The 24,909-nt window shown below is 47.5% G+C and overlaps 1 protein-coding gene across 6 annotated transcripts; it reads right to left on the reverse strand.

Annotated features, from left to right (window-relative positions):
• Positions 1-1,000: 1,000 nt before the first annotated feature.
• Positions 1,001-23,693, reverse strand: KATNB1 (katanin regulatory subunit B1). 6 transcript variants are annotated; one of them, XM_032230677.1, is made up of 20 exons: positions 23,548-23,693; positions 23,145-23,346; positions 22,673-22,803; positions 16,590-16,707; positions 14,848-14,948; positions 14,214-14,255; positions 13,687-13,770; positions 13,433-13,548; positions 10,226-10,297; positions 9,901-10,051; positions 9,414-9,601; positions 9,184-9,314; positions 8,652-8,702; positions 7,883-7,959; positions 7,468-7,587; positions 6,496-6,645; positions 5,757-5,833; positions 4,997-5,071; positions 3,290-3,406; positions 1,001-2,438 (listed from the first exon to the last, which is right to left on the reverse strand). In XM_032230677.1, exons 2-20 carry the CDS (start codon positions 23,182-23,184, stop codon positions 2,306-2,308), a joined length of 1,974 nt encoding a protein of 657 aa, XP_032086568.1. In that variant the 5' UTR covers positions 23,185-23,346; positions 23,548-23,693; the 3' UTR covers positions 1,001-2,305. The 6 variants fall into 6 exon arrangements, with proteins under 6 accessions (XP_032086568.1, XP_032086567.1, XP_032086571.1 ...); XM_032230676.1 differs by having other exon boundaries at positions 23,145-23,367; XM_032230680.1 differs by lacking the exon at positions 23,548-23,693 and adding an exon at positions 23,452-23,543.
• Positions 23,694-24,909: the final 1,216 nt, after the last annotated feature.

Consider the following 24,909-nt stretch of genomic DNA (forward strand, 5'->3'; position numbering starts at 1 on the left):
GGGGAGGCTCGTGGAGGGCCGAACGGAGCAGGTGAGGCTGGAAAGGAGATTGCTTTCTAAATCTTTACAAGGTAAGTGACCCGGCGTGGTAGGTTGGGGGAGGGGGGAGCAATCTGGGCCAGCATGAGGTATTTCAGTGGGTGGGGAGGCCTTGAGTGGTTTTAGGCAGGTGACCTGTACCATTGGTAGCCCCTACCCACCCACCCCCGGCCTTCCCCACTCTGAAATTCCTTGTGTGCACTTAACGAGCCTCACATTCGATTAGCAAATGTGTGGCTGAAAGGAGAGAGTGATCATGTTCAAGGTACGAGATTCACTACCACAAATCCTTGAGTTACGAATGGAGTGGGCAGACTCCGTTACATTCGTAACTCGAAGACTCCCTGTATTTCTCTTTCCAGACTTTTAAAAAATCCTTCATAGAGTTAAGTGTTGGACAGGTTGCTGGGCTGATGGCAAATTCCACCCCCCCCCAAAAAAATTTACTCTCTACCCTTTGATCGTTTTGGTTATCAAATTGATGTAATTGTGTTGGGTTTTATTTTACTTCTATTTATACTCTCTTCATTTCTTCCTTTTTATTGTTGTAAGCCACCTAGAGTAACCCCACAACGAGATAGGTGGCAAATAAGTTTAACAAATAGTTTGCATTTAATCTACAGAATAGAGATTAGCTTTGCCTTCATTTTTTACATTCTAAATTTTCTTGAGAGTAAGAATGTCTCCAAGGTTACATCAATGAATAGCTGGAGAGCACGAGGCCATCTCCTCAAACTTGGGGGGGGGGGGGGGGGGGGAAGAACAAAGCAATGAATTTAATTTAGGCCCCCATCCATCGGGGGATTATTTTGGTCGAGATATATAAATAGCTGATAGCTAAAGATGGTAATCTTATTACTCTTGACTAAACTGGTATCGCGAAATCCTCTTGCACATGATAAGACAGGCTGGGGTACTTTTAGCTGCTGCACCTCAGTTTTGAAAATGTAACAAACCAAAATCGAGACTTACATTAATTTTATGTATAAAATTAAAAGTGATTTTAGATCATTTACACTTTTTTGGCACGGACGGCCAGAGTGAGGCAAGTCAGTGTTGAGACATTCAGCAAAACAAACCAATGCGCAGCAATGAAACAATCCAGAGGAACAAAGCAAAAGGCAAATACTGGGCACTTTCCAACATTTCCTTAGAGATGTTCAAATTGGTAGCCGCCTCCTCCTCCTCCCTTCTTGAAAGACAGAAAGGGGTCCTCAGCATGATTTTTAAAATATATTTACAAATAAATACTAAATCTACAAATACAGGTTGAGATAGCTTGTGTGTGTGTAATTATATACATATATAAAATCTCATCAGATTTTCACAGGGCTTCAAATGTTTATATTTTTGCTGGAGGAAAAAATAAACATTTTAGAGGCAATTTAGATAGGACTATACACACACACACACATTTTAAAGGAAATTAAACTCTCATAAATGAGTCCCATTTAAATTTCCTCTAAAATGTTTACTTTTCCTGCAGCAAACAAACCAAAAATAAGGTCAACGTGAGGCTTTTCCATGGAGGGATTTCAAGCTCTGCAGCTAAAAAAATGGCACTGCTCTTTGACCTTGAGCTAAACCCTCCGTTTCAGCGAGAGCCTCTAGCCAGCCTGAGTTATAAAGGACGATGGTTTATTCTGAATTGCAGAATGTACCTCACACACAGTTCCAGTTACAAACATTTAATCAAATCATAAGTTACAATTGTATGATCGGCTGGCTCCAGCAATGTAGGGAAAGTCTTCTCTTCCATAGTCCCGAGAGACTTTCCTCCCGGGGGTGGGGGGTGGGAAGAGGGAGAGGAACCAGCCACGACTCTGTTATCAGAAAAATCTGACTCAGGCCCTGCAGGTCGAAAGGCAAGCGGAAAGGCCCTGGTACAGCCGCGTCATGGAGGATACCAGTGACCCTATACTGGTCCTCCACAATTCAAGATGGCTGGAGAGCTGGACGTGAGTCAGGCGTTGACCACCATTTCTGGCAGGTGGGAAAAGGGTGGGAGGCAATGGGAGCCTTTCAGCCAGGAGAAGTTTGAGCCACATGTCCTCCGCAACCTCCCCGAAGGCAGCAGCTGCACAAGTGCAGGAAGATTGGTGGTGCCATAGCAGGGAAACCTGCTTTGAAAGGGCTCCTGTAAGGCACTGGGCTGGGTGCGGTGCAGAAGAGCTGCCTGCCGGAAGGCCGCGATAAGACAGTTCCCTGGCAGCATCTCCAGAGCTGGAGGGCAAAGCAGCAGGCAGGGGCAGCCTGGCCACAGCGATCACTCGAGGACGGCCATCAGGAGGTGCAGCTCCCGGAAGGCACTGCCATGGCGGCCACTGAGGCCGGACCGGTTCTTGACGAAAGCGCCGATGCTTTTCAGTTGTTTGTAGCACATGTGGCACTTCTGGAGCCTGGGCCAAGAAGAAAAGCAGCTAGCAAAAAAGGGCTGCCCCACTCGGGAGGCCTCCCATGTTATTTTACTTATTTGTATGATGCCCCCTCAGAGCAGAGAAAGAAAGAAGCAACGGCACCTTCATCAGGAAAAGGGTGTGGGTCTCTGTGTGTGTGTGGGGGCAGCAACGTCAGTTGATCTTACAGGTCCTGAAGCCAACGCCCCCTCACCCCAAAGGCCCTGCTCTGGCTAAACCCTCCGGTCAATTGGCAAACAGAAGGCTGAAGGTGAGGAGGAGTGCCTGCCCACAGGAAGGCAGCCTTCATGGTGCTCTGCCCCCTCAATAGTGCTTGAACAGGTAACGAGGGAGCAAGGATTCCCCAAAGGCGAAAGGGGAGCAATTAAGCCATTTGGAACGGCTGGTCAAGCTTGATAGCACTTCATATCCAACTGTCTGGACATTCCTCTTTTCTGAGTGAAGAGAACAGGCACCCACTTCCCACCAGGACTGTCAGGAAGAAACACCTCCTCCGTTGAACCTGGGAGATAAGTTAGAGTCTCCAGGGGCAAAACAATCCGGGGCTTTAGAAACTCACCTCCTCCTCTCTCCAGGCCTGTCTTGGGAAAGAAGCTCTGGGAGTGTCTGGTTTTTTGAGTTGGGGGTCGGGTGGGGGCAGGGAGCAAATAAGAACTTGACACCATCAGAAGCCTCTAATCAACCTAGGTATAACAGCTTTGGACCCCATTAGGTAAAAGCGGAACACGCCTGTGCATTTCTAGCCTAAATCTGTGGAATTCGCTATGTGGTGCAGGATTCCTGAAGGTTCATAGCATCCCAAGCCTGGTAGGAGAGAAAGGAAGGTCCGTTACCTCTCTTCTCGGGAGATGTCCACGCCCACCGATGGGGGTGCAGCAAGGATGTCCGTAATCAGGGGCAGAAACCTTTGCAGAATTAGCTTCAGGGACGCACAGCCGGTCTGAACGTAACTAGCACAAGAGAGAGAATTGGGGAGAAGAAAGGTTCAAAAGAAAGTTTCCTTTCAGCGACTCCAGAGTATTGCCCAGTTCTTCCCTCAAGGATTGTCCAGGGACTGCATGCTCAGCATCTGGACTGCAAACAGGAGACCCCGCTGCTGTCCAGAGAGAGGACACGGAGCTTTTGACATCAAGAGAACAAACGAGATGGAGCTTCCTTGAAAGTTTTTAACAAATAGGGATAACTGGAGTCCTTGGTGCTCCCTGAGCTGGGTTGTCTGTAGGCAGATGTTACACTACCCAACTAGGTAACATCAGTGTGAGTGAGTGGGGAGTTTGCTCCCTGATTATATACAATAGCTTGCCAGTACTCTGCCAGCATGGGAGTGTGTGTGGCTTTCCCCTTAGCAGATTGGTATAAATCTTTGCTTCTCTGGCTGTTGGCTGCTAGAGAAGATTCTGGTCTTTCTGCTGTTCACTGAACTGTGGTGGTGTGAGGATTAGAATGCAGTATTGCAGGCTAATTCAGCTCACTGCCAGAAGTTCAAACCTGACCAGCTCAATGTTGGCTCAGCCTTCCGAGGTGGGTAAAGTGAGGACCCAGAATTTTGGGGGCAAGAGGCTCACTCTGCCAACCGCTTAGAGAGGGCTGGAAAGCACTGTGAAGCGGGATGTAAGTCTGAGTGCTACTGCTATTTTGTTTCCTTCTTAGCATTTTTAATTGCATCTGTTGAAGGAAGGGAAGTCTGGTTTGTCTCTGATGATTGGTTGGTCTGAATGCTACACTTCCCATGTTTTTGGACTTAGCTTGGTCTAAGATCTTAACAGTTTCCCAGCCAAAACTTTGTAGTTATGAAGTAACCTGCACATTTGCATCCAGCATCAATCCGGAAAAAGGGCTCCTTGTTCTGGCTGAGCAGCTGCAAAAACTGCCTTAAAAATTATCTGGCAGATTTTCAGAAAGCTTTTAACAAAAACTTTAATCGAAGGTTACAGGGGAAAAAATAAGGCCAGTTAAACACGCCTCAGAGGGACTGGTAAGCAATCAGGGCCTTCCGTGACCGCTGGCATTAATTAGCCTCCTTTGCAGACTGCAGCCTCCAACTAATAAACCCAAACAAAGCCAATTCAACATCCCTGGGAATTATCTGGCACGAGGCAAAAGGCCGAAGTAGCCACGCGGGTGGGCAGCAAAGACCTCCCCAACGGAAATGGAGAGCGTCTGAAGGGGGGAGATTTGCCAAGGCCTGTGGGGGAGACTAGGGCAAAGCCTCCTGATCTGGGGGAGAGGAAAGTTGTGGGGCAGAAAAGAGGCAATTAAAGGATTAGGCAGCTGCTCCTGTTGCAGGGAGAGGGACTGGCCACCCTTTCAGGGTGAAGTGAAACCACCTCGTTTTATTTACAGGGATGATGTAAGGCTTCACTGTGCTCAAGGCTGCCTCTCCCCTTGGCCCCCAAGCAGCCAGCCGGCCTTCCCACCGTTGCCTCAGGCAAGCGAGGTGGGTGAAGGCACATCCCCGGGAGCCTGGCTTGGCCTGAGGCAGCCCTGACACTTTAGCAACCGTAAGGAGGAGCTTTTACAAAGCCCGAAGAAAAAGTTACCTTTCATATTTGCTTTGCAGCAGCTTTTCTATTTGTGGCAAGACCACCGTGCAGAGGTCCAGTTTCCACAGAGACCTGGGAAAAGGAGAGAGATTATGCTGCACCCGTCCCTTCCAGAGTCCTCAGGCAAAGTCTTGGCTGCGCCAACCGTTCGGCCTGCAGACGGCCTTCCCACCACGAATGAAGGCCTGCAGGGGCTTCCAGAATAACATTCTGTGCCCTGAACCATCCAGGGGACCCAGTGGGGGTTCCGGACCCCAATGCAGCCAGTATACTGTCCATGGGGCCGGCTGTCCTAGATGGGCATGCGCGCTGCACACGCATGCACGCGCCACTGCCCTGCGACATCCAGCTGGCTGGCAGAGGTCACGCAGGCCCCGCACGCTATGCACACGTGTGTAATGGGCTGGTTGCGTTACTAAACAGCCATGGAAGGCGGACAGGCAGGTGGGCCAAACGAGCCACCATACCGATACGGTGGCTACTTCTCCCGGCTACTACAGGCACGGCCGTACTGGGCCATACCGCCCAGAACCCACCACTGAGGGGACCCTGTGTCCCTCCAGACAGGATGAATCTTGGGGTTGCCAGAAGAGCCTGTGGGATCCAGAGCCTATTATATGCCAAGGGAGCCATCACATGTCTCACTGCACCTCCAGGGTTGGCAGGCGGTGGATGAAAAGAGCTCCGATCCAGGCATCGGCACCCAAGCAGCCCAACCGAGACTCTCCCTGCAGAGGAAACGCAGGCAGAGACTTACGCCTTCTGGTTCACGATGTTGAGAAGGTCAACCACCACCGAGAGGTCATTGATGGCCACCGCAGAGTCCACCGAAGTCTGAGGAGAAACCACAGTGGCAGAATAGGATTATGGCAAGGAGCCTTGGGAGGTTGGGGGCAGGTGGGAAGGGAGAGCAGTGGTTGGACTCCAGAGGTTGAACTACAAGTCCCAGCATCCCTCGCCCTCTAATGGATTTGCTTCTAGAGATGAACAGCATCTATTTAGTCAAATAGATGGTGAAGCTGTGGGGTCCTTGCTACTCTCTGAGCTTGGCTGTTTTCTTGGAAAGATTTCATTATCAAACCAGGTAACATCAGCGCCGAGAGAGAATGGGATTTGCTCTTGGCTTAAATAAATACATATAAAATGAGAACAAACCCCACTCTCTTCTAGCTGTTGCCTAATTTGGTAATGAAACATCTGCAAGAAAACAACCAAGTTCAGAAAACACCAAGGACCCCACAGTTCAACCTTGAGCTATGAGACTCTTTGGTTGAAAAGGAAAGTTAGTCACTTGCAGGACAATATTCTGCTCTTTTTGGCAGAATGGACTCACCCGGGCCTGCGACTGAGGCAGGAAGGCCCAGCTGAATCACTCCCACAAGCCGTTTCCCAAATTCATATGGACCCCCAGACCAAAGGCAATATTTGTTTCCTCCGTAGGAGCTAGGTCAGAAAAGCCCAAACCCCCCTTCCTCACACCCATCCTCCGGACTTACCTTGATGTCCCCCGTGCTCCACACGGCTCTCACAGTGTCCAAATTCTTATGGCGACTGGTCAGCACCACACACATGGTCTCATGACCCTTCCGGATCTGGGACACGGCCTCCTCATCCACAATGTCCATCAGGCCCTGGTTCTTCACGGCCTGCAAGGACAGAGGCCAAAGGGGAATACAACAAGGCGGGGGAGGCCTGCAAAGGACTTTCCACCCCAACAGTCGTGACCGAAAGATGCATCCCAGCTGGGCTCCCCTGTTGCCTTTGGAGCTGTGGAACAAAGCAATCAGGGAGGACTGTGCAAACTGACACAGGAAAAAACCCCTCCTGTTCTGTTACCTGGAAGGGAGGGGTGTGTGTGTTTGTGTGTGTGTCTGTGTGTGTGTTGCAAATAGGACAAATTGGTCATGTGCTGCCTCCTGGTGGTCAACATAAATAAAAACACTACCAAGAAACTATACACTGTTTTAAAAGACATCCCTATGAACGGAGGCTGTTCTGGATCACAAAGTTGCCTCCTCCTCCTTCTTCCTCTTCCTCCTCCTCCTTCCTTTTCTATCCATCCCTCACCCACTTTCAGAACAACAGAGTAACACAAGAACAGAGTTTGGAAGGGACCTTAGAGGTCTTCTAGGTCAACCCTCTGCTCAGGCAGGAGAACCTACACCTTTTCAGGCAAACAAACGGTTGTACAATCTCTTCTTGAAAACTTCCAGGGATGAAGAGAACTTCTGGAGGGGAAACTATTCCCGATTAATCATCCTCACTACCAGGAAATTCCTTTTTTTTAGGTTGGATCTCTAGTTTCCACCCATTGCTTTCTAAATATTAATATTTTACACTTATTTTACTGCTAATAGTTTACTGTTTATATCCTAAAGACTGTTTGGCCTTTGGTCAAATCAAAACTGCTTCCTCACTTAGCAGCTGAGCGACTATTGCTTCCCTTTTTGGACAAGCAAGAAACATACCGGCAGGAAGTCCGAGGCCTTCAGCCCAATAGGCTCATTCCTGGCAGCTGGAATCACCGAGGGCTCCACCCGCGTTATTGGGGTTGAGGTAGCTACAGGCTGCCTCTGAAGAGGGTCTGCCTGCGGTAGGGAAGGACAGGACAGTCACACATGCTTCCAGGACAAAGAGAGAAGGGGGGGGAGAAGGGGAAGGGAAGGGAGGGAGAGATGCTGCCCTCATGCTCCTCGTTGCTTGAGAGCCTAATCAGGCCCTTAGCCAAAGAGGGCTGCAGGCACACGCTTTCTCTCCCGCCTTTCATCCCACTCGGGACAGGCCAGCTCAAAGCCTGAAAGGAGCCCCTCCTTTGCTCTCCCCCACATGCAGGAGGTGGACGGAGGAGCCCTGATCCGGAGAAGCTGGTGGAAAGGCACTTACCCTCTCCTGGCCTGGCAACGGGGACGCGGCGTCTGCTGCTTGACCAGCCCGCGAGGCTTCTTTCGCAGGTGCCGTCTCTGGAGAGAGGGAGAGGGGGAAGGGTCTCTTGGGAGAGGGCAAAAAAAACCCCAACCAAAGCAATGCTGCTGAGCAGGCGGTGGGCATGAGAGCCCTGGAGAAACCTTCGGGATGTCCTGACGCTTACAAAGGTGGTGCATAAAAAGTCGCCTGATGAAAGTGCATAAACTGCCTGATAACAGCCGGTGGGGCCTTTTCATTCGGCCCAATTCTTGGGTATTTCCTCACAGAGCACAGGGGCCTTGTGGAGTTCAGTCCCACAAGAGAGAACCATGGTCCCTGGGGGTGAGTAGCTTCCAAGGGAGATAAAACTGACTCCTGGAGCAAAATCCCAGAGAAGAGGTGGCCATTTAGGGCTGCAGCTGGGGAGGCCAGATAACACACACACACACCCCTGGGCAGAAGCATCTGGGTAGTAGGCTTCCCTGAGACCCCCGCTGCTCCCAGGCACCTCTGAAGGCCGAGCTACCAAGGGAAGCCTCTGCTCCCCTTTGCCCTGAGCTGACTCCCCTTTGGCCATCTTGGGAGCCAAGGACCAAACTGTCCACTATTCCGAATGCTGCCCCTATTCTTCATTGACTGCAAGGAATATCACAGGTTAAACCACGGCCCCACCCAGAGCCCCCCCCTTGACCGCTTACAAAGACCCAAAGAGGCATCAGCAAAGCCCCTCTGGACGCTCGGAACTCACCGTCTTCTGGAGGGGCAGGAAAGGGCTCGCTCTTGCTGGGGGGAGTTCGTACTATAAAGACAGATAAAAGCCCCACTTCAACTGAAACTTTTGTTCTTTTTTGTAAGGTTACAAAAGAAACAGCGTTATTCTAGATTTCTGCAGCTGGACTCCAAGGCGATGGCCCTGTGCTCTCTAGTAGCTCTTCCCACCTTCAGGTCGCCAGAAAGGCTCCTTAGCAACACAAGCTCCAACCCATTCCTGGTTATACCCCACAACAGGGCATTCAGGGGAGGTCAAAGCCTTGCTAAAGATCCACCTGGGAACTCAGATGGGGTGATCTCTCCAGCCACCTGAAAAAATGCTGGGTCAGCTCTTTTGTAGCAACCTGGAGACACAAGATGCCCCTTGGAAGCTTCTGTGGGGGAGAGCTTAGCAAAGCAGCTACGGTTTCCTGGAACAGGCATTCTTCATGAAGCTGAGGCTGCACATGCCAGAAAGATTTTCCCCAACACCAAGTCAAAGCAATCCAATAATGTGAAGTCCAACTCACTGATGGCGTTCTTTGGCTGGAATATCTCTTTGTAATCCTCCAAGTTCTGGATCTCTGCAGTGGATTCCCTTTCTTCCTTGTCATCCTCACTGCTCGGACTGCGCCTCTCGCTCTCTGAGTTGTGTTTCATTCTGAGGGATGAGAGGCAGCGACAGGGATCAGGAAACTGAGCCTCCCCCAACCAGGAACCCACTGCTCACCCGCCCTCCTGAAAAGCCTGCCCCCCTCACCTCTGGGGCTTGCTGCAGGTGGTGGTTGGCCTTTCATAGATTCGCCGTAGAGAGGCGCCCAGAGATGGCGGAGGACTCAGGGGTTTGTCATCTCTGATCAGCCCATGGAGCCCAGACCCACATTTTGTGATTCTGCTGAGGTCCACAACATAGGAGGAGACGGTGCTTTGGGTAAAAGAAACGCCAATCTAATGGAAAGAATCCACATTCTTAGAATTTTAGGTGTTTGCAAGCACCTTCTAGAAAAAGATTCTGGGCTGCATCATGTGTGCTGCCCTTCCTCAAAGCTACCTGGAGGGTAGGGCTAGGGCTATGAGTTTGCCAGGCTTGCCACAAGAAGGGAGGAAAGCTGCCTGGCAAGCAACAAGTGGGGAGAGGGGGAGAGCCCCACCATTCCTGCCCCGGCCCCCTTGAAGCCCTGGAGAGCAGCACAACAACAGGTGCCAGAATCAGCCAGGAAATCCGACTCTGACATTCCTTCACTCACCAACTGATTGTTACAGATAGACAAATCGGCCACTTTGCCCCAATTCACCAAGACCACCTCAAAGCAGCGCTCGGGCTCCCAGCCGTACACCCGCAGGGCATCCTGGCTTCCAGCGTATAAGCAGCAGCCATCGGGGTTGAAAAGCACGCACCTGCAAGGGGGGTGGGGAGAGAGAAAGGCAACAAGAAGAGTGCCATTCCACCTGACACGGCCCCCAAATTCGAAGGAAAGCCTGAAATTGGCCAGCTGAAGCCCCGGATGGGTAGAAACCCCTGGACTAACAACTCACTGCCATTCCTGCTGACAAACACCTGTTGCCTCTTACCTGACGGGTGTGGCCTCTTCCTCAATGCAGCTCACTGTCTGGAACTTCTCCAAGTCCCAGAATCTGACTGTCCTACAAGGAAACAAAAAAGCCAAGATAATGCAAGTGAAAGCTCCCTCTAATCCCACCTTCTTTGCTTCTAGTCACAACCAACTGCCCAGCTCCGACTTCCAGCTCCTTCTACATCTCATTTTTATATTTCTGGCCACTTGCTCAAATCCCTAAAGTGAGGAACGCTGACCCATCTCCCCTTAAACAGGTTTCTGGCATCCAAAGGAGCAAGAACGATCTCAGCCGGGCTCTAAGCTCCAGTGTGAACTGTGAAAGAGCATGAACATTTTGGGTGGGGGTTTCAAACAGCTTTCGCCTTCTCTCTTGCCTAGTAAACTTCTGCATTCTCCTATCAACATAGGAGTATGCTTCATTTTTTAATCCAGGCTAATATTTCCTAATGAAAGAATCTTTGAGGAAGATTATAAGGATCACTGGCTTTTTAAAAAACATTACCCTATGTATGTATCTATGTATATGTGACCATCAGGAAATATGAAATAGTATGTCCGAATATACTGCTAGGAAATCAGGAAAACGTATCTGGAGTGAAACCTTTGGTTTTGAGTCAGAGAAAGAAGATAGCAGCTATTGTCGAAGAAACGAAGCCTAAGATTTCATGATACAAATGCTTTGAAAAATGTAGAATCAGCCAAAGAAAATGACTTAAATACTTAGAAGTACATTTCTATAATTTAATCCTGTTTTAATGGCCAATCTAGGAAACAAAAATAATGAAGTTGTAGCCAAGGTACACAACTCGGGAGGAAAGCCAGTAAGTGGCAAAAGAGGGCAGAAAACGAGACTTCTAGGGCACACAACCTCTGCCCAAGACCCTGGAGAAACACAGCAGGCTAAAAAAACATGGGAAGACAAGCTTTGCTGCCAGCTCTCACAACCATCGCTTGGCATGCATTGGGACCAATGGGGGGAAGGACCACTACCTCTTCTACAGCAGGAAGAAGACACTTTGTTGGGTCTCAGTCAAGAAGTAGCCAGGCAGCTGAATCCTTTAGGGCAGGCGTCCCCAATGCCCGGGCCGTGGCCCACTACCAGGCCTTGGGCCGTTCTGAACTGGGGCACAGATGTTCTGGGCAGGTGCTCCATTTGTGCAAGCACATGCACTCCATTGTGTGCCCGCTGTTTGAAGAAATGGAGCTGTGTGTGCACGTTTGCCCTCCACTCACAAGGAACCATAACCCTCATACCCCACTGTTCTGCAAAGCCGGAAAGGTTAGGAAACTCTGCTTTAGGGGACCACAACCCACCAGGAAAGATTTTACACACAGACAACTTAACAGGCAAGTAACATCAATGCCTCTGTTTATGCCAGAGTTATTGAATCCTGAGAGCTGAGAAAATCCTGAGGGATTCTAAATTTTCGCGGGAGAGAGCGAGGGAGGGCAGCAAATGCAGAAGTGCTTGGTTTGAGCACAAAGAGGAGACCAGCTCCAGGAGCAGGTACATCATCTCTCAGGAGCTTCATGGAGGTTTCAACACTATGGAAAACATTACGGGGACCTCAGGGGGCAAATCCTGACTTTCTTCTGAAGCACCAGCTTCCAGGCTGGTGTAAAAAGGGTTCCCTAAAAGCAGGAACATCTTCCACGCACAACATCAACAATTCGAAGCCTGAAGGAGCCAACGTCGCGATGATACAATGTATGGTCTCATCACTCCGAGACCGCCCATGATACTTTTGCCACTGGATGGTCCATTTCGACCTAAACCATCCCGCAGAGATGGTGATCAGGAAGACTGGTCTCAGGGACACCGCATAGTCCCTGATTGACCCAAGGGAAGCTCTTCAAGCCGGTGGTAAATAGGCAGCCCCAGGCAAAGTTGGGACGACTCCGGAAGGAAGTGAAAAGAGAAAGTAAGTCCATCTGGTGAGGTATTTTTTCAGAATTTTTTTCAGAAGCACGATTAACAACCAAAGACAAGCTAATTTTAATAGCAGATGGAGGGCAACAAGATTACCTGAGAGATCCTTCAAGCAACAAAGTGCGGAGAGAAGTCTATAAAAACCTTATAAAGGAGATAAAAAGAAGACTGACACCACAATTGGCAAGAGAGATAAGACTGCTTTGTTACTGGAAAGATACAGGTTGACAATGAGAGTTGATAATAAAAAATTAGTTAATTTTGGTGATCAATAAGTAGGAATTTAGTAATTTTTAGATTGTTTTAGATTGTTATTAAATGTTTATTTGTTAACAAAAATTAATTATAATAACAATAATTAAATTATAATGGCTACAGCTTAATGATATATACATGTAGCTTAATGATATATACATGTAGCTTAATGATATATACATGTACTGGCAAACTAGTAAAAGAAATTTGGATATAAGTTGCAAATTGCGATCTGGGAAAAAGACCTATAAATTTTATTAACCAATTTTTATTCAGATCTTGTCATAAAGGTGTAATGTTTTTGGGTCTGACGAGAGGAGGTTGGATATAAATAATAAATGATTTTTAGCCAACTATAATAACAACAAGGAAATGTCCTTGATTAAATAATATCCAATGAATAATAATATTAATAATATTCAAGAATATCCATTGAATAATATCCAATGGATATTATTTAATAATATATATATGCTCTGGTTTTGGCAAAAGAAACTTGGATACAAACTCTAAACAGCGAGTTAAAAAAAAAGGAAAAAAGGTTTAGAAACATTATTAATTGACTTTTACTTAGAACATGTCATAAAGGTGTAATGTTATTGGAGGATTTTTGAAATAGCTACTGAATGCCATTATGTAGTTGTGTCTTTAAGTATGAATTATTTGAGGTAAAAGCACGTTCAAATAATTGTAGTCAAATGAGAATGGTGGTACATTGATAGTAAGATATACAAAGATTTTTGATTTAAAGTGTATAATCTAATATGAACTATAAGTAATGACTGTGGAAGAAATACATGAAAGTTATCTGTAACCAATCGACACGCTTTCTACAAGATGTAATGAAGGATGATTCTTTTTTTGTGTTTTTGTTTAATTAAAATTAAAAAAAACTTCTTAAAAAAAAATTCAAAGCCTGCAGGCCAACCATGAGCCCTCGTGACATATTCTAACAAGCCCTCGGCAAATCTCCCACCTCAAAACAACATCTCCAGCCCCAGCCAGAGGTGACTTTACCTGTCGGAGCTCCCTGAGGCCAAAAGGTACTCATTGGGGTGGAATTCAATGACGTTTACTGGTCCCATGTGTCCTGTGAACTCAAACATGATCTTTCCAGCCGCCAGGTCCCACAACTAGGTAGGGAAAGAACCACAAGAGTTTTTCTCGCCAGAGCGCTTGCAAATTTCACACCCATCAGCTGAGCTGCTCAATGACCCAGGCTGCCATCAAAGGGAGGGGAGAGAGAGGAGGCAGCTGCAGGGCCCACCTACCTTCACCGTGTGGTCATCAGAGGAAGAGGCCAGCCATTTCCCATCCGGACTGAAGCGGAGGCAGCGAACGGCCCCTGTGTGGCCCTGCAGAGGGAAATGGGATTTGCATCCGGCCCTTCCTTCAAGGCAACATTCAAAGTACCTGCTTCTCCCGTCTTTAGACAATGGCAGCCAATGAGGGAGGCTGGGCTGAGAAGGAAGGTCTTGGCCAAAGTCATCCCCTAGGATGACACACCCAGAGAAATTCCAGGTGGTGGTGGTGATGGTCAGCTAAGGCAGCAAAGGAGAGCGAAGGAGGGGAGACCCCACGAGATACCCTGGACATCCCAGGGCAATGTCTGCGAAAGGACGGCTTCTCTTGCCTCTTCTGCCCCCTCCCTCCCCTGGCCTCTGGATGTAGTTTGTTTTCTCTTTATGAGAAGTATATTGATCATTCCTGATTCATAAAGCTTTCCAAATTGTCCCAGTAAATGCTACTCATTGCACAAGTGGGTTTCAGCTGAAATAGGAGGCATTTTTCTTCTTACCTTGTACCTGAAGACGCAACTTTTTTTTCTTACATCCCAAAGCTGCATGAACGAAAAAAAAGAGTTTCTTTTTAAAAGAAGAAAACATTTAATTGTCCTAATCAATCCAAGTTTGATTTAACGTTAAGACGTCCTTATTTCTGACTTGGGACTGAGCAATTGTTTCAGAGCACGGAGCTAGTAAAATGTGAAAGGGATATTTGGCGCATTGTAAGAAGTATCTCTCTGTTTTTCTTGGAACTTCTTCTGCATTCCTCTCCTCCTCCTCTTCCTCCTGAGTTTTGTAATGGTGCACAGATCTGGCTGTCACCACGTTGGAGGAAAAGTATCTTTGTTCAGGGTTACCCAGAACAATGTTCATCTCTTTCAGATCTCTGGGCGCTTTTGAAAAGCAGCAAAACTCTTCCCCATCTTTAGTTCATGAAGAAATGCAGACTCCAACAGGATGACCAAGACATGGACCAGAATTCAGAAGTGGCAAAAACAAAAAAACAAAAACTCCAAGCAGCTATTCGACTACACTGACTATTAATTCATTTAATCTGCTTCTGCCCGTCACAACATTCATCATCATTCCACAAGACAAGGCAGAGGGAGGGAGAGAATGAGAGGGAGGGAGAGGGATTGGCCTTACCTTAATGTTGGTGTCCATGGAGCCTGAAGCTACAAAGCCTCCATAAGGATGGAAATCGAGGCTGCAAATATTTGCTTTATGGCCCATTAATGTGCGGAGGACTGAAGAAGAAATTCAGAGAAAGAATTATGATTTAAAAAAACATTATTCTGCCAGTGATAAAATGCATGCCCGACAGCATGGCTGGTATAATTTTGTGTTTTATTTAGTTAAGTTTTCTTTGTGAAATCATTTATCATAAAGTTGAGTCTAAATGCGGCTTCTTAAAGGTGAATAGGTCAGATGAGGATCATTTTTCTATAGCAGAAGAAACCAATAGAGAAGGATATGAAACCTGTATAAACTCGTCACAGGAGACCACGTATTGTGTGCAAAATGGAGGCCAGGCAAACACATTCTACTTCTTAGAATAGATGAATGATAAAAACATGCAGCTGCAACTTCTCAGTCAAGGACTGAAAGGATTTTACAGGGGTGGGAAAACTGTGCCAGTGGCAGAAGCCGTTCTCCTCCGCAAGGTTCCAGCGTCTGCTCTCTCCCATCAGCGTGGAGGTAATCGTAAGGAGACCAAGGCCACTTCAGCTGCTGGCGGCTGTGACTGACTTTCCAGATGCTTGTAAGCAATGCCAACTTTTGCACTCAACAGGAGCAAAACTTCTGCCTAGGCAGCCTTTGCCTGCGCCCAGAAAAAGACTGGGGGAGGGGGGTGGAAGAGAAACTGGAGGGAAGCCAGGCTGGTGGGAAAAACCTTCCTGACTCCACAGCATCCTTTTCAGCGCTTGCTTCTACCCCCCACCCCCCAGGGCTGCTTCCTCCACAGGCTGAGCGAGTAGATGATCCGGTGATGCCTGCTGCTTTTAGGATGCAATTGGCCAACATAGCAGAGTTATCTTTTTATTTCAAAACACAATGAAGTTCTGGGTTCTTGTGTTAATCAATACGTTTTATGAGATCATTTTTTTCCATTTTCTAATTCTTTTTCAAATAGTTCTTGTTATAGCTGCAATATCTGTATGATTGCACATTTATATACAGTTTTATACTTAGCCATGGCTTATAGGTGAAACGTACAGTCAGAAAAGAGCCAATGTCCCAAGAAACGACCCCACAGGCCAGAATCCTTTCTGCATTCTTTGAAATATCACCTGCTCTTTTAAGGCGGCCACAAAATCATGTTTTTCTAATGAAGCCCGGCTCTCGTTAAGGGACTGATGCTAGCAAGGCATTTTCATGCTTTCTGAAAAGTGCATGGCAAGGCATTTAAAATGCTATAATTGCTGAATTGTGTGTCTGTACTATACATATTTATCAAATGAGATCCCAATCTATGTGCTGTATAACTTTTCTCTGTTGTTTGAAGGAGAACCAGTTATGTTAATGACAGCACTTTTAACTAAGACTTAATTCTAAATAAGACCACCAATCAGTTTTTCAATAAGTATCTACGTGGAATGGAAAACCTGAGGGCCATGTGCGTTTTTGTTCTTCCTGTTAGGATTTCTTAAGGCAAAGCTACTGTGTGGCCAGAAAGGAACTCTGTGGCTCAAAACTCCTTATCATTCTCTGTGGCCCCCATGGGAGAATCCAGGGAGACCCAGTTCTTATCCAGAACAGACCAAGGTCAATTACAGGCTTTCAACTGAAAGAGACTAAACCCTCAGGGCAAAACTTAGTTCTCTGGCTTCCTTTCTAGAGACCAGCTGGGGGATGAGGGAAGGTGCCAGAATGTTTTTCAAACCTACTTTTGGCTGCTTCCAAGTCCCAGATCCGAATGGAGCCTGACTGAGATCCTGCCACAATGAGCTCTTCGTTTGTATTAATCTTCACGCTCTCCACAGGCGTTGTGTGACCGGTTAGGCTCTGATCAAGATGAAAGAAACAAGAGTCAGCCAAATGAAGAAGAGAGGGGTGCTAGCCACAATTAAGTTGCTCATGAAATAAGGATCTGAGCAGTAGCAGCACATAAAGATTTTTTGTGATAGGCTTCCTTTTGTCTTTTGGTGCAAGACGGGTCAAAATTATGCAAATATGTCAATTTGCTAGTCTCAGTAAATAATAAGCACCTTCCTGATTTTGTGTGTGGTAAAGTTTAAAGGATGACTGCAAAATAGATTACTTTGGTTTTTTTTCCTATTTGACCAGCTGCTATTTCTGCTTCTGAATTATCTTCATGGAAAGGCAGAATCTCTCTGACTGCCCTGTTAAAAAGAGCATCTATGGACGTTCAGCTCCAGGGACATCTGGGGTAGCCAGGAGACAAAGGTCGACCAATGGAAAGTAGTTCCATTTCTTTGACCCAGAAGGAAATATGGGGTTGGGCGCTGTGCTGACATATAGAGTGGATGTAGAAAGTCTATTCATCATTTGCTAAAGCGCCGAAGAATATGCAGAGGTATTCCATCTTTCAACAGGACAACAATGAACCAAAGCATCCCTCCAAATCAACAAAAGAATGGCTTCCCAGGAGGAGACAAGGTTTTGGAATGGCCCAGCCAGAGCCTGGATCTGAATCCAACTGAAAATCTGTGGAATGATCTGAAGAGGGCTGTGCGCGGGACATGCCCTCACAATTTGGAGGGCATCTCCTTTGCAGATTCGGGGTGCTTTTGTAAGGAAGAGTAGGCAAAGATCCCCAAATGAAGGTGTGCCATGCTCATAGGTTCGTACCCCAGAAAACTGAATGCTGTCATAAAATCAAAAGCTGCTTCAGCAAAGTATTAGTTTAAGGGTGTGCATCTTTATGCAACCACATTATTGTCAGTTTTTTAATTGTTATTCCCCCCCCTAAAAGATTTCAGTTTGATTTTCAATTGAATTGCACAGCTTATGTTATCCTAAAGGTGGAAAAAAATTGAAATGATTCATGTTGCTCTGATTATTTTACACCTCAAAAATCTGACATTTTAACAGCAGTATGTAGACTTTTTAAATCCAGTGTAAGGAATACACAGTTAGGGTATTCGTTGCTAAAATTAATCAGTAAATATTTTTCAATAAAAGAAAAGCTTTGGGAATGACTATCTGGTAATGTGCAATCACCAGAGTTGTGAAGTTTGGTCTGGAAATTAGATCATCTCCATTTGAGGAGTAATGCGGAACAATACAGTAGCAGTTACTTTCACAAACAGAGATTTATATATGACTTTATATCTAAACAATATGCTACTTTAACAATGGTGGCTGATTTAATTGTGATTGCCCTCAACATGATTCCTACAGTTGTCTTTTCCTTGTCACCCTAATTTCTTGATCTTGGATATTGATGCTCCGGAAAAGAGTGTCAACTTCGAGAAGCCATGTATTTTTTCTCTTAAGAGGACAAAAGTTACTGGGCCTTTTGGGGAGATTTTCCACTGGCCTCCAGATCAGCCCAGAAGCCTTGGGGATTTGTGCTGTAAAAGTGAGATTGGGAGCCCACCAATCTAGCCTTGTTCAACCTGAAGCTGAAATGTCAGCAATCCAGACTCACCCTGCACTGACTGTGTTCAGATTCCCAGCTGTAGAGAAGGCCTAGAAGCTGCAGCTTAACAACTTCAGAGTCCCTCTGTTTGGGATGCAATATAACTTCCTTGGATGAAACATCAACCGGATTTGCAGTGTTTAGAGTAATGGTTTGCTAAGGAAGCCATGGTGGCTGGGGTAATAGTCATCACAGCCTTTGTAGTGTCAAAATTAAAAACTGTCAATAATTTAAAATTCTAGAATTAATATGAATCATGGGTGATTGTGAAAGAAACACACAAAGTTTTTTTGTAACCAACTTTCTACAGTATGTAAAGAAAGAGGATTTTTTGCGTCTGTTTTGAAAAAAAAAAACTTTTAATAAAAAAATAATAATTTTCCTTAAGTAAACGCTGGACTGCAAAATACCATTAGCCAGAAACACTCTGTCAGCATTCATTGCTACCCAAATGAATTTCGAACATTTGTGTAGAAGAACCACGTTGCTCGGTTTGCACTGATGGATTGTTAACTTGGGAAAAGCCAAGGTTTGTTGAGAGCACCTAAAGGAACAAGTGCTGTTACGAGCAAGAAGCAGACGGCATTTTATCTAGCCTCTCCTTTAAGCAACTTAGGGTGGTGCATGCCTTCCCTTCCCATCACTATCGGGGGTCAGTTGGGCCAAACACTGGGGAAAACTCCCTTATCACACTCAGTGTGCTGCAGGTTGAGCTGCCTACTGACTGGTTAAGGAAATTTGCCCAACCACAAGGCTAAAATGCTAGGGTGTGACCATGGAAAAGCACAACTCACATCCTGCTGGAGACTGCTGTCTTTAGAGGCACGCTAAATCAGCAAAACTTAGTGGATGCCCCTCTCTTCTTCCAGCAAAGTGTTTGGTCAAATTGCCAAAAGACTGTTGAAGCAGCCCGTAAAACAAACCACCATCTTGTGGTTTATCAGAAGTGTAACATATGTCTGTGGGAATTTTTTCCTTTTCTGTTTTAAACCAAATAATGGTCATACCTGAACACACTTGTAAGTGGAACGTAAGCTTCCTAACAGACAGGAAGCAGCAGGTGAAGTTAGGCAAAATCACAGCAGATACCTCCACAATTAGCACAGGAGGCCCCCTAGGCCTGGGTGCTCTCTCCACTTCTCTCTCTATATCAATGAGTGCATCTCAAACGATATAACTGTTAAAACTACTGAAGTTTGCAGATGACACAACAGTGATTGGTCTCATTCGAGACAATGATGAAACCACCTACAGATGGGAGGTTGAACAACTAGCCTTATGGTGCGACCAGAACAATCTGGAACTGAACACATTCAAAACTGTAGAAATAGTGGTAGACTTTAGGAGAAACCCTGCCACACTACCACTTCTTACAATACTAGACAACACAGTATCAACAGTAGAGACCTTCACATTTCCAGGTTCTATCATATCTGAAGACCTAAAATGGACACCTAACACGAAAAATGTCATCAAAAAAGCACAACAAAGACTGTTCTTTCTGCGCCAACTCAGGAAGCTCAGATTGCCCAAGGATCTGCTGATTCAGTTCTACAGAGGAATGATTGAGTCTGTCATCTGCATCACTATAAATGTCTGGTTTGGCTCTGCAACCAAACAAGGCAGACACAGACTTCAGAGGATAATTAGAACTGCAGAAAAAACAATTACTGTTAACCTGCCTTCCATTTAGGACCTGTATACTGCATGAGTCAAAAAGAGGCCTGTGAAAATATCTAGACCCATCGCATCCTGGACATCAATTGTTTCAACTCCTACCCTCAAAACGACACTATAGAGCACTGCACACCAAGAGAACTAGACACAAGAAGTTTTTCCCCAAATCCCACCACTCTGCTAAACAAATATCCCTTAACACTGTCAAACTATTCACTAAGGCTGCATTACTATTACTCTTAGTCTTCTCATCGTTCCTATCACCCATCCTCCCACTTATGACTGCAGGACTGTAATTTTGTTGTTTTTATCCTTACAATTTATATTGATATTGTTTCCTGATTGCTTATTTGTACCCTGTGACTCTCATTAAGTGTTGAACCTTATGATTTGTGACAAATGTATCTTTTCTTTTATGTATGCTGAGAGCATCTGCATCACAGACAAATTCCTTGTGTGTCCAATTACACTTGGCCAATAAAGAACTTAATTCAATTCTGCTAGGTTTTGTGTCTACGAATGAGAGAGCCAAATCAGTGCAAAGAGGTGTTGAACCAGAATCCAGGAGACTGTGAGTTCTAGTCTTGCTTTAGATATATCATGGACCAATCACTGTCTTAGCACTAGAAAGAAGGCAAAGCTACTGCAAAGCTACTGCCAGAAATCTTGCCTAGGAAACTACATGGACTTTGTAGTTGCCAAGAGTCAAGACTAATTTGAAAACAAACACACACACTTCTGTGAAATTGGGCAGCTCCGCAAGTTACCTTCTTTCTTAATAAGTATTAAAATAAAAAGGGAGGAATCCTTGTGTCTTTTTTTCCTAGTAAAATGTAACTTTGTTTACCTCTTATGAAATTGGCTCATCTCCCACTGGAGAAGGAAAGAACATCTGAATCCTCTGGCCAGCACATTTTAATAGCCAGGAGGTTGCATTGTAATGTGTTTGTTGTCTCCATTTTAACTTTTCTGGTGATTAAAGGCAGTACAGGTTGTTAGCAACTTCCTTCACACACAGCATTTTGGGGGCGGGGGGGGGGAGATTGTGGGTGGAAGCAGGAGCTCCCATGCCACTGAACAAGTGAGGCCTGGGGCAAGGGCTGGAACTCCTTGAGGGCTTTTGGGAAAAGGGTGGGGGGTTGAGATTGCCAGCTTTTCACCTTACAGATTCAACCATTCTGCTGTGGGGATCTAGTGCAAATCAAATAGCAGCTAATAATTATTTTGGCCAAGAATTTTCAATTAGGAAAACTGGTAGAAAAACGTGATGATAATACACATTGCCGTGGATGGTAATCTACACGAGAATTCTTTACGATATACCATATTTTTCACACTATGAGGCACACTCCAGTTCCCAAAGTGGGTGGAAATGTCTGTGCGTCTTAGAGTGAATATTACGCTGGGGAGAGGGGGGTTGCTGCAGTGGCGGCAAACACTGGGGAACACTTGAGCCATAGGTACCGAGCAGCTGATTAGCGGTTGTCTCGGCTTCCCAGAATATCACCAATCAGCTACTATTGCTGCCACTGCCGATCACCGGCAATTGGCGGTGGCAATCAGCAGTGAACATGGTAAAGAGCGGGTGGCGGCAGTGATCCCCGCTACCCAGAACATCTGATCGGCGGTATTCCAGGAGTTTGATCCAACCGTCAATCAGCTACTTGGCAGCAAAGTCTCCAGTGTTCCCCGGCAGAGGCAGCAGACATGGATGAGGCAGGCTGTTTGTTGCAAGGACGCTAGTGAATGAATACCGGATGGATGCTGGGAGGCAGAGGCAGATTTTTTTTTCTTGTTTTCTTCCTCTAAAGCTAATGGGCATCTTATAGTCCGGAGCATCTTATAGTGTGAAAAATACGCCCATTGTTGAAAAGATGGTAAGTCAGCCAAGACAAACAAAACATTAACATTGTTAGCCAAAAGGGGCAGCAGAATAAGCAGTGACAAAAACCTGTGTAGGGTCACTTTCTCCCCTCAAATAATGTAGCCCTTGGTTTGTCAAGTTTGTTTCTTCACTTCACAACTCATGCACTGAGCGCTTCACAGAATCATCGTGTGCAAATCCGTTCCTAAAATAAACAAAGTCTACACAATAATAACTGATGGTCAGTAGTTGAGAGGCTTCAAGCTCCAGCCAAGAGAAGGCAGCACCTCCCTCTTGGATCCACTACACTACAGAACTCTCACACCGAAGGTGACATTCCAAGATTCCCAAGAGAACCTGAGACTGATCAGGTGCAGAAATACATGGCTTCTGCCCAGGCTTTAGATCTCTGCAGGACATGGGCCAAGGCAGGGAAGTCCTTGACATAGGGATCACTCAGGTCAAGGTCTCCCCCAGGCTGTTGGGGAAGGGACCACCAGGGAGGATGCTATGCTCTCACCCTTTAAAAAAGACACAGGACTTCCTGTTCCAAGGACTACCTGGCTACCACTCAGCCCCCCCAACAGTCAAAAGCGTCTCAGGAATGGCATGGCAGTACCAGTACCAGGAAGAGTCTTTGTGTGCATTTGTGGGAATTCCACTGGGCCAAAATTAGGCAGCATAATATTCCAACAGCACCATCTATGTATGTCTACTAAGTACATTTCTTTTCTCCTTTATAGACTACACAGAGTATAGGATGGAGGGGGGGAGGACAAAGGCATCATCTCTTCCATCATCACAAAGAAGGTCACCAATCTTACCATGATGCAGTTGGGCTTGTTAACTGACCAGATATTAACTCGACAGTCATCGCCCCCTGTGGCCAAGAGCCGGCCGGAACTCTTGCCCAGAACCAGGGAAGAGACGTTGCTGCTGTGGGCCATGATCTCCTCTATGGGGGGAAGGAAAGCAGGGCAAGCCATTAGCTTTTTCCAGGGCTGCGGCTAGTGGACTCTCCCCAGTGGGCGGCGTTTCTTGGGAGGGGGCTCCTTTCTCGACTGTCAGAAGGGCCCCCCAGCTCCGGCATCAAGAGCTTCTCCAATCTGGGGGAAGCTGGAACTGGGGCTTCCAGGCAAAGCAAGAGCCGCTCTCAGCCGCAGCCAGTGGCCTCCGCTGACCGCCCTACTCCGACCTCCGGGACGAGCCCTCCGGCCTGCCTGCCCGTCCCTTCCCGCTCCCTTCCAGCCATCTTCCGGGGAGGCCGAGATGGGGCGAAGCGGGGACTCCACTCACGCAGCTTCCAGGCCGTCTTGGTGGCGACGGCGGCCGCCATGGCCGCTTCCCTGTCCTGACCGGGGCCTCGTCCGGCAGCGCGGGGGCTCAGCCCCCCAGGTCCCCGGCTCCGACTCCCGAGAGGGCGGCGGCGGCTTCGTCAGTGGGGAATCCTCCGTGGCGGCGCCTCCTCCGTGTCCCGTCCAGGCGCGCGGAGGCGGCTCTGCAGGCGGGAGGAGACCGGCTGAAAGGGAAGCTCGGCTCAGCCTCGGAGAGACGCGGCCTTCCCTGGGGGCCTCCCTCCTTCCCTCCGTGGCTGCGGCCTGACCTCCCTCCTCGGCTCGGGCCGCCTGGGCATCTGAGGCCGGGAAACCCCCCACCGCCTCCGACCCGGCCGGGCCCCGCGAGCCACTTGAAGACCCACCTGGCGCAGCGGCGGTGCTTCTGTGGGGAAGGGCTCCGGGCGCCCTCGGCCCATCCCGCGCCCCGATTGGCCGCTGCCGGACAACCGACGCCCTGGCAACAGACCGCGCACCAAGAGGCCCCTCCCGGGCACGCCTATCTGGCTCTCTCTTTGGCTTGCCGGGTTGCCAATCAAAGCGAGGGCCGCCTTTGCCGGAGACATTGACCAATCGCTACGAGATTGAAGAGCGCGAGAAAGGCTGCGCTTCCCGTAGACTTAATAAAAGCATGAGTCGCCCAGGCGCAGCGTCGCGGCTTCTGCGGAGGACGGGGCTTTGCGCGAAAGGGCGGGGCTGTAGGCGGAAGCGGCTCGAGGGGACGGGACTGAACAGAGCAGTCGTTTCCTGACGTTGCGTCGCTCGGAGCCGCCGGAAGAGTGGTCTCCAACCTTGGCAACTTTAAGTCTTGTGGACTTCAACTTCTAGAGTCCAGAGCTTTGCTGGCTGAGGAATTCTGGGAGTTGAAGTCCACAAGTCTTAAAGTTGCCAAAGTTGGAGAGCCCTTTATTAGGCAACACATATACGTATAAACATGATTCTGAATACACGAAATGGCTACGGATAAAGGGGAACATTATTAGGACAGGGACGGTGGGTGCGCTGATCCCTGGGGCGGAGGGACCGAAGGCCAGCGGGCGGCCCGTAGAGACGAAGCCTGGAGGACACCTGTGAGCCGCCTCTGAGGTCGGTGTCTCGTCCCTGCTCAGGAGGCGCGGAAGGGGAGGAAGATCCCTGCCGGATCAGATCACTCGGCCGGGCGCCGCTCCTGCTGCCGCCGCCTGTAGCCCTGGATTGTGCAGAAAACGAAATAAAAAACCAGATGTTGCTGTTTAGCCCCTCCTTAAGAACCACCAGTGCAGGACAACCACAACCACAACCGGAAGACCATTGCAGTGTTGTTAATCATCAGGAACCTTTTCCCTATATTGAAATGAAATTTAAGTAGATGCCACTTCGGTCTATTATTTCCAGTCCTAACTTCTATGACTATTGGAAATAATTCTCGGCCATCTTCTCTATAGTTTCCTTTCATGGATTTGAATGGGACGATCATCTCTTCTTCAGTCTTTTTCTCTCCAAACTGAACCTCTCAAATTTCTTCAGCCTATCTTCACAGGGCAGGTCTTCATGTCCTGTAACAGGGATGGAGAACCTATGGCATGTGTGCCGGAAGTGGGATGCAGAGCCATCTCTCTGAGCACACCAGCCATTGCCTGTTGCTCTTCCGGCTTCAGCTGGTCTTTGCATGCGCAGGAGCACCAGAAACCGGAAAAGCAGCTGCCCGGCGTGCATGGATTATGAGTCACAATGATGTATTTTTTTTT

The sequence above is a fragment of the Thamnophis elegans genome, chromosome 14 (genome assembly GCF_009769535.1).
Source record: "Thamnophis elegans isolate rThaEle1 chromosome 14, rThaEle1.pri, whole genome shotgun sequence".
Classification (NCBI taxonomy): domain Eukaryota; kingdom Metazoa; phylum Chordata; class Lepidosauria; order Squamata; family Colubridae; genus Thamnophis; species Thamnophis elegans.

Excerpts from the sequence above, each read along its gene's own strand:
- KATNB1 (XM_032230677.1), bottom strand. The coding sequence starts at position 23,184 with ATGGCGGCCGCCGTCGCCACCAAGACGGCCTGGAAGCTGC. Across the intron at positions 7,960-8,651 it reads TCCTGCCCCTCCAGAAGACG|AGACGGCACCTGCGAAAGAA; the intron begins GTGAGTTCCGAG and ends CCCTCTCTCCAG. Across the intron at positions 5,072-5,756 it reads AACATCGTGAACCAGAAGGC|GTCTCTGTGGAAACTGGACC; the intron begins GTAAGTCTCTGC and ends TCCTTTTCCCAG.